This window comes from Oreochromis aureus, linkage group 8 (genome assembly GCF_013358895.1).
Source record: "Oreochromis aureus strain Israel breed Guangdong linkage group 8, ZZ_aureus, whole genome shotgun sequence".
NCBI lineage: Eukaryota > Metazoa > Chordata > Actinopteri > Cichliformes > Cichlidae > Oreochromis > Oreochromis aureus.
The window spans coordinates 29687294-29697363 of NC_052949.1; the positions used below are offsets into that span (position 1 = coordinate 29687294).

Consider the following 10070-nt stretch of genomic DNA (forward strand, 5'->3'; position numbering starts at 1 on the left):
AAACCTTTAAACTGAGAAAATGTAATGGGATAGTGAATTCATCCTTAAGAAGCTGATTTACTTTTCCAGTGTTGCTCCTTAATCCCAGTTAAGTGGAACCAGCTAATCCCAAACAGGTGAAGTCATTGTCTCAACCGCAACAGCATAAGCCATCTTCACCTTCTCCTCATTAAAATACAAGTAGCAAGTAGCTGGTTTCCGGTCGTTCATCAGTTCCAGTATTAACTGTTCCACTTTTACTTTCTCCCTCTCTAACGCTGCTTCAACCCTCAGACTTTCATGCCCCAACTTAATCTTCAGTCACTCCCTCTCAGTTTTTGCTTCCCCGTCTCTAATTTCATGTGCTGATCAACAAACAGTTCTGACCTGATATTACTGGACTGCCTCCAGAGGTTTACTTAAAATTGTGAGTCCTTCAACAATACTCCTCAATTAATTCCTTTCTTTTCCAGCCCCTAGAAGTTAACTGTCAACTAGAAGTTAATTTTAAAAAATTCAAGAAAAAAACAGACAAAGTCAGAAACACAATCACAGAATTCAATTCAATTGAATTGTATTTATATAGCGCCAAATCACAACAACAGTCGCCTCAAGGCGCTTTATAAAGAGAGAAATTGGTTACACTGTCTCCTCTTGGTCTTGAACCAGGGATCTTTTAGGTGTTCACCATTACATTGGATTAGAGAGCAACCTAAAATACTAGATTTTACCTGCTGCTGCTTCTTTGTACATCAACACAGTGGATATTTTTATTTAATTTGACTCCAGTTCTATGGAGGCGGAGTGAAACATTTATGTTTTAATTGACCTGTACCAGATCTCCTTTGGAATTTTGTGCTCTGGCTTCATTTACTCTCTGCAAACAAACATTTCCCTGTAACAGGGATTAAATGAACACAAACACATAGCTGCTGCCATGCTGTTTGGTTTGTGCTGACACATCATCAGTCACCAGAAACCATGTATTGATCTGCATATAAAGTGCACTTAGCAGGAGTGCTGCAGGATTAGAGGGAGGGGTGCAGAGGAACATGAAAGGTAGGAATGGAGCAGGAGGAAGAAGATGAGACATGGGGGGACGAGGGAAACAAAAGGCCTGCATGTAAATTTACAAGCCGTTATTAAGTCATGCGTACCTGAAAGGAAGCTGCTTTGCTGTTTTGAGTGTCCTAGTCACAGGAAACAATAAAGGCGTAGAGGCAGTAGTGTGAAACATTATCAAGAGGAGCAAACAGTAAGTTTTCAGCAAATCCAGTGGTGATGTAGAAAGAAGGCTAGGCTAATGCTTTAAAATAAGTAAATACACAACACTGTCTGTGTGCAAGCAGTGTACAGCAAACATGTCAAAATCCTTAAAGAAGCATCAAAGCAGCCAAGATGAGAGTCAGGACATCCAGTCATGAAGTCTGAGCTAAAACAGAATGCAGGTGTGTGCTGTGCCTTTGAGCTGAAGTGCAAAGTTTATAGAAGCAATCATATGATAACATGAGTCCTGCTAAATCTACTAAACAATGTACATTTAATTCTACAACTAATATCAACAGCAGCCGCATTTGACATCATTTATCTAAGAGCTAGAAATAAGCAAACAAATAAATCTAACCACAAGACTATTTTTTACATGTTATTACTGATAATAATATTTAATTAACCCATAAACCTCCTCAGGCACACTAATACAGGCCTGACACTGCACACTTTGTAACAGTACTACTGCAAACGTAAATAAAAACATAAAAGTACACGTGAAATGAATGAACTCATTATAACAAAGCTCACGTTATGGACTCATGAGTTTCTCTTCAGTCAGTGTGTTCAGGAATTACATTAGAAGACGAGCTTTGGCATGAAAGCAGTGCCTCCTGCTGCAGCCATGGCTCACAGGCTACCACATGCTGAGATGGCGACTGGTGGAAGCTCGTCTGTGTAGTAACCAGGAGCCTCCACCTCCAACTCTGCTTTTGCTTTTAATTTCCTGCTACTTGTCTGGGTGCTGAAAGCAGCATTCTGAGGAAAATGCCCACAGGACATTAAAACAGATCACCTTCACGTTAGTGGTTGAAACACAAGCACTCACTCCAATGATAATAATCGACTCAAAGTAAAATATGCAACTTTCCCTACAATTTCCACAAAACCTGGTAAGATATAAGCTTTTTTAAAATTAGAATCACTGGCAGCGCAATGTAGACTTGATTAAACAGACGGTCCGAATAAAACAGCCAGTCTGGATACGTCTAAACAAGAAATTTGTTTTTTTATTATAAAGATGTTATATTTGTGTAGGAATCATTTTCAATCTAATATTCAAATCTTATATCAGTTGGATGTGGCAGAAAACACTGCCCTCGTATGTGGGCTACAATATATGATTCTCTTCAATATTATTATGTAATAGTAACACTGGTATTATATAATGTTTAATATTATATTTTAATGATAATAATAATAAACATTTAAAATATTACAGAGTGGTTCGTGACCAGATGTGACATGTTGAAATGTTTCTGTTTGAATGCTGAAGTGTGAATACTGTATGCCAGTTTAGTACAGTTGACAGCCTTACTTGTCAATATAAATGCAAAGACTTGTCTTGATTTATTTATTTACTTTATAACCTAATCATATTGATTTTGAAGGAATTAAATTAGGAATAAAACTGATAGTTTTCAAGTCAAAATACATGAAAGCCAAAGATTGTCTGACTTGTCATGTGACTCTGCTGCTGCCATCTTGCTGACTGACTATCAGCTTCTATAAAAACATTTGTGTTGGTTTTTGAAAGAAAAACAATGATAAAAATAACAATCAGGCAAAATATTTCACTGTTGAGAAGAATAATACAATATTTTACCATAATGAATTTGATATATCACAATGAGTAGTACTTAGTACTTGTTTTAGTGCAATGTGATGTTGAGTGACTGTTAAACACTGGCTCTGGTCTCTCCTCCCTCAGCCTCCTACTAGAAGCACGTATGGTATGAATTTCATAATCCTGCAAGTTATTCACAAACTGTCCATGCCGCCCAGCAGGGTGACAGCAATATCCCATCGGCCTTTTACAGCTGAGGAGTGAAATGATATTTCAGTTAGCTATGTTAATGGATGTGTTATTACTTTCCGAGTTTTTATGGCACAAATGTGACATACAGTAATAGCTCATCTACATACATCCCTAAATAAGCTTCAAAAACTGTCATGGATAGAAACCCCAAGAGAAGAGACTAAAAAGGCTCAACTACTGAAGTAATCCTGTAACAGTCTGTCTTTTGCAGCTAATTCTAAAACACGATGAACCCCTGATTCCTCAATATTCAGCCTTTTGACCATCACGCTGTCACCAGTGAGCAGCAGCCAACATTTATGTTTTGTGTGCCACCTCGTCTGTGGTGCTTTTCTGGGATTCTGTTACGTCTGACTGATGAAATAAAGAACAACAAAAGTCCCCCACCCCAAGCAGAGGCTTGGTATTTTTATAAACTTGGTCTTAAAAATCCTGTATGTTTTAGATGGCTCTTGAGTTAATCTAACATGTTTTTGTCTTTTGATTGTCAGAATATTCAAAGGAAACACACACAGGGAGAACATGTAAATTCTGCATATAAAAGCTTTTGGCTTTGAACTTTGGGTCTGACTCTATTCACATAATACACATTAATCTGACTGATAGAGCATATGAACAATTTTAGCTCCAAAATTAACCTCACCTGGATACAGGACAGACAGCGACTGCCCATCTATTCAAATTTTCCTACCAAAAACTTCAACTGGTTCCAAGGGTTTTCTAGTATCAGCTCATTGCATCTTGGTACTACTGCAGTCATCAGCAACATGATGGCAACATTATGTCAGCGACAATTCCCAAAACAAGCTAAACCGATCTGCTAACGTTGGAATAATCTCAGTCCAGGACAGAAATGCAGCACGCAGACTAAAACTACACATTAACACGAATGCATATTAATTAAGATGCTCTGTGCAGGTATATCAGACCATCTGTTCCCTTCATCAAGAAAGAAAATACTCTGAGCTCGCGCGATCATTCACGTGCAACTTTTAGTAAAGCAACACCTCCTCTCATGTAGACCAGATGACTGACTGATTTCACCGCATGAGCCTTCCAAAGAGGGACGTCCAGTCCTGCTGGAATGAAGTGCAGCAGATGTTGCAGGCTTCATGCTGCCAGTCTGCACCGCACTGCGCCCCGCATCCACCCAATACACAACACCAGCGCCGCCGCGCAGACTGCAAGCTGCTCAGCTCCTTTTTATGAACAATGACAGCAGCACCACACACCGTTCTCCACCTCTCATCTGCTTGTCCTCTTTCTGTTAGTGCGTTTTCACGCCTCTTCCACCATCTGATCTCCTGTCAGCATGATGCGGACTCCCTGACCAGTGACTTCAATGTGGAGGAGCTGTCATCCCTTAATGCGGTAAACTCCCAGCCCACATCACAACACACGCACACACACTCACAGAGCCGAGCAGAAAGACGCAGTGAACACTCACTGCAGCACCGGTATTTTGCTCCAGAAGCAGCAGAGAGACACTTACAGTACGCAAGAACTGGATTTCATCCTCGCCTTCTCCTCCTTCAGCCATGGTTAGTGTTCACACGGTGAGGCTCGTACAACGTCTGTGTGCCGAGGCTGGCTGTGCTTGTGTGTGTGTGTGTGTGTACTGTGTGAGCAGAGAAAGGCAACGCATAGATGAACTCCTCTTTCATTGGATGGCTCACGCTCGTCGGGGGAGGAGCTGCACAGGAGCGTGTATGTGTGTAGTGTGCGTGCTCGAACGTTACGTTGGTCGGATTGCTCCCTCTGCTGGCCGCTTTGGTCCCTGCCAGCAGAGGGCATTTACAGTAAACCAGGGGTGAGGAACTCCAGGCCTCGAGGTCCAGTAGCCTGCAGGTTTTAGATCTCACCCTGGGTCAACAGACCTGAATCAAATGATTAGTTCAGTACCAGGCTTCTGGAGAACTTCAAGACATGTTGAGGACATAATTTAGAAATGTAAATCAGTTATGCCAGATCAAGGACTAAAATCTGCAGGACACCGGCCCTCATGGCCTGGAGTTCCCCCACCCCTGGACTAAACAAAGCCATTAGTAAGTCACAGTCATCAGTCTGGGTTGTGTATGTTGATGACATGTATATTTTCAGTTTATTTCATAGTGATGGTGCACCTGTAACATAATTCCAACACAGTAAATGGTAATGCTTCAGTCAAAACTGTCATCTAAGAAAAACTTGAAAAGTTCACCGATCTACGTTCCTACCCTCACCTATAGTCACGAGCTGTGGGTAGTGACCGAAAGAACGAGATCGCGGATAAAAACGGCAGAAATGAGCTTCCACCGAAGGGTGGCTGGCCTCTCCCTTAGAGACAGGGTAGGGCCGGGGTAGAGCCGCTGCTCCCCCACATCGAAAGGAGCCATCTGAGGTGGTTCGGGCATCTGACAAGGATCCCTCCTGGGCACCTCCTGGGTGAGGGGTTCCGGCCATGTCCATCCGGGAGGAGGCCCTGCCGAAGGCGCAGGACACACTGGAGAAATTATATCTCTCGGCCAGCCTGGGAACGCCTTCCTACGGACAAGCTGGAGGAGGTGGTCAGGGAGAGGGAGGTCTGGGCTTCTCTGCTTAGACTGCTGCCCCCACAACCCGACCCCGGATAGGCAGAAAAAGATGGATGGAGCATATTTCACAGACTGTTTAAACAGCTTGGCTATATCAATGACTATTTAGTGTCAACTTCTTAACCATCTTTTAAAGTCAAATATGACAAATATAAATTTAGTAAATAAATAGCATTTCGACCTCCTGTATTTCTACATCATTTAAGTAGACTATAAAAAACGAGTAGCCACCGTTTTGAAAAAGAAACTTGAATGGTTTTGTCTTTTCTTCTGGAGGCTGTGGCTTACCTTCCTGCATCTTCATCATGTTCATGTTGTCCTCTGGGATACCCAGGTACTTGTAGCTGTCCTGTATGTCTGCAATTCTGCGTCCTGTCAACTCCGACCCTTCAGTCCAGATCACCTTCCCTGTTGTTGCAGCCATTTGGCCACAGTTCTGTCAATTACATCCTGAGGTCATTGCTGCAGATGAGTGGATCTGTGAGTCGATGTTTCACTCACCCTTAACATACAACTTGACGTCATCCACTGTGCAGGTGGTGGTTCATGGTCACTGAACCACAGTGATGTGTCAGCTTAGGGGATTGAGGTGTATGCAGAACAGCAGTGGGAACAGCCCATTAGTATATAATGGACTTATATATTCCACACTTCATGATAACTTGTGCTGTCTTCCACGGTCCCACTGAGTTATTAATGAAGGTTATTAATGTGCCATAAGTCTTGTATTGTACCAAGCACTCCACTCCATCTTTTTTCCCCCCCTAATTTATACACAACGTCATTCGTCATATGCATCAACATCTCTTTGGACCTCATAGACAGTTCCAGTGAAAAACTAGCAAATTAAGAGATTTGGAGTCTGTTTATCTGAAATAACGACAGCCATCAAGTAAAAAGTGCTTGTCAGTCACTTACCCAATTATTTAGAGCTTCTGAAAATGTGAGACTATTTATAAAAATAGCTTTAATACCAAAAAAAGTTGACACAGTGCTTCTGTTAAACCTCTTGATTTAAAGCTGAAAATCTGTACGTTAGTCACAAATTGATTTTTTAAAGTTCACTCTGCAGTGGTGGTGCACATGGCAAACACAGTGTCATTATCCAAATACTTATCGACTTAAGTTTACAAAAAAGATTTGTAAATTTTGCTGTACACTAATGTTTACTGTGTACTAAAGTAGACATAAGTGAAAACCACATCATTTGTCATCTATAAAGGAATTATTTCATGCAATTAAAAAGTTCAGTTGGTCTTCAGTTAGATACGGGTGTTCAGGTGTGCTCCAAATGATTGTGATTGGCCTAAAATATTTGCTTTACAGTGAAATTAGTGTTTAAAGTGAAGCTTAGCTTTCTTTGTATGGTTTAAGCTCCAAAAACACTGGACCCCACATCATCTATGGAGTTGCCTCAGCAGATTATCTGCTTCCATCTTACACTGTCCACATTTTAAATGAAATTATTATTATTGCGCAACAAGCATCACCCTCACCACCTTGTTCGAGGTGGTGAGGACTCAGTAAAGAGCCACAGAAGAGATCCTTTCTATGTTAACTGTATTGTCAAGAAACTTCCGAGGCTGCAGCTTGGGAACAACAATTCTACTTTGGAATCATGGGAGTCACTTGATCTCATTCAGTTCTGTACAATTCAAATCAGTTGTATCTACAGTGGCTTGCAAAAGTATTCGGCCCCCTTGAACTTTTCCACATTTTGTCACATTACAGCCACAAACATGAATCAATGTTATTGGAATTCCAGGTGAAAGACCAATACAAAGTGGTGTACACGTGAGAAGTGGAACGAAAATCATACATGATTCCAAACATTTTTTACAAATAAATAACTGCAAAGTGGGTGTGCGTAATTATTCAGCCCCTGAGTCAATACTTTGTAGAACCACCTTTTGCTGCAATTCCAGCTGCCAGTCTTTTAGGGTATGTCTCTACCAGCTTTGCACATCTACAGACTGAAATCTTTGCCCATTCTTCTTTGTAAAACAGCTCCAGCTCAGTCAGATTAGATGGACAGCGTTTGTGAACAGCAGTTTTCAGATCTTGCCACAGATTCTGGATTGGATTTAGATCTGGACTTTGACTGGGCCATTCTAACACATGGATATGTTTTGTTTTAAACCATTCCATTGTTGCCCTGGCTTTATGTTTAGGGTCGTTGTCCTGCTGGAAGGTGAACCTCCGCCCCAGTCTCAAGTCTTTTGCAGACTCCAAGAGATTTTCTTCCAAGATTGTCCTGTATTTGGCTCCATCCATCTTCCCATCAACTCTGACCAGCTTCCCTGTCCCTGCTGAAGAGAAGCACCCCCAGAGCATGATGCTGCCACCACCATATGTGACAGTGGGGATGGTGTGTTCAGAGTGATGTGCAGTGTTAGTTTTCCGCCACACATAGCGTTTTGCATTTTGGTCTCATCTGACCAGAGCACCTTCTTCCACATGTTTGCTGTGTCCCCACATGGCTTGTGGCAAACTGCAAACGGACTTCTTATGGTTTTCTGTTAACAATGGCTTTCTTCTTGCCACTCTTCCACAAAGGCCAACTTTGTGCAGTGCACGACTAATAGTTGTCCTATGGACAGATTCCCCCACCTGAGCTGTAGATCTCTGCAGCTCGTCCAGAGTCACCATGGGCCTCTTGGCTGCATTTCTGATCAGCGCTCTCCTTGTTCGGCCTGTGAGTTTAGGTGGACGGCCTTGTCTTGGTAGGTTTACAGTTGTGCCATACTCCTTCCATTTCTGAATGATGGCTTGAACAGTGCTCCGTGGGATGTTCAAGGCTTGGGAAATCTTTTTGTAGCCTAAACCTAGTGATGGGTCCTGCAACGCTGACACACCGACGCATGTATCAAGCTCACCTAGCGAAGCCTGTATCGGTGCGTGCGTCGCTTTAAGAAAAAGTCACGTGATCGATACAGCTGCTGTATCGCTCATTGCCAACGCGCCAAACTGTGTTTAAAAAGTACCGCATCCGCATCTGTCAACGGAATGAGTCACCACCAAAAAAACACGAAATTACTCTCGCAAAGATTAAAAAAAAAAAAAAAATACACATCTCTCCATAACAAAATGGAGCCCGAAAGAAAAAGAAATGTTTCTGCTGTGTGGGATCATTTTGATCTTTTAACTGCAAATAAGGTAATAGTTTACACTGAAACAAAGACAGACAATCTATCAGAACAGGAAAAACAGCAATGTGAGTTGAAGTGTAAATTATTTATTTCATTTTATGCAGATTAAATGTCGCATCTGTTCTGCGGCGCTTTCTTACACAAACAAAAGCACCTCCTCAATGTTTAGGCATTACAGAGCCAAACATGAAAATGAGGAGACAAACACACCGAAAATGAACACAGGTCGGCCTATATTGACACTGAACAGCTTTATCATCTTTTTTCTTTTTTATTATTATTAATATGTGTTTTATTATTTTGAAATCAAGCATCTAGGAAGACTGTTCTGGACCAGGCAGTCCTGAATTTTATTATAAAGGACTGCCAACCCTTAGTATTGTGGAGAGTGTCGGAGAGAAACATTCCAAGATCAGAGGATCGTTTAAGGTACTGGGGGAATAGGAAGACATCTTATCAGAACCTTTTCCACCTGGCTTTACAGTTTGTGTACCCCAGCTTCATCTGTGCCTGCGAGTTTTCCAAAGCTGGGGAAATGATGTCAAAAAAATGCAATAGACTGAATGCAAAAACATTGGATAAACTTATTTTTCTGAATAGAATTTTATAATAAACTCTGAGTCAAATGGGTAATATTACATTCACAATACTTTCATTTTAATTTTCACTTAGTGTCATTCACAATATATTTTATAGATGTCTACAATATTTGAAATGTAAAAGATATAAAATGATTCCATGGAAAGTACAATACCTTACAGTGTACAAGTATGACTAGGTCATTGAATCAGTGTCTGTTGTGAGTCTCAAGTAAGTTGCCTGCAATGATATTTAAGGTCCAGCAGGTGTTAGTATGGAGCAAAACAGCAACACTGTGTCGACACAGTGTCGATGCAGTTTGGGGAATGTGCTGAAACGCTTCACGAGGCCTCATCTACCCATCACTACCTAAGCCTGCTTTAAATTTCTCAATAACTTTATCCCTGACCTGTCTGCTGTGTTCTTTGGACTTCATGGTGTTGTTGCTCCCAATATTCTCTTAGACAACCTCTGAGGCCGTCACAGAGCAGCTGTATTTGTACTGACATTAGATTACACACAGGTGCACTCTGTTTAGTCATTAGCACTCATCAGGCAATGTCTATGGGCAACTGACTGCACTCAGACCAAAGGGGGCTGAATAATTACGCACACCCCACTTTGCAGTTATTTATTTGTAAAAAATGTTTGGAATCATGTTTGATTTTCGTTCCACTTCTCACGTGTACACCACTTTGTATT

General features: G+C 41.4%; 1 protein-coding gene across 1 annotated transcript in view; it reads right to left on the reverse strand.

Moving 5' to 3' along the window:
- Positions 1-4665, reverse strand: part of ryr2a (ryanodine receptor 2a (cardiac)) — a 268931-nt gene extending 264266 nt beyond the window's left edge. Inside the window, 1 exon segment of the mRNA XM_039616258.1 lies at positions 4560-4665. Coding sequence (XP_039472192.1) covers positions 4560-4607 — 48 coding nt within the window. The 5' untranslated portion in view covers positions 4608-4665.
- Positions 4666-10070: the final 5405 nt, after the last annotated feature.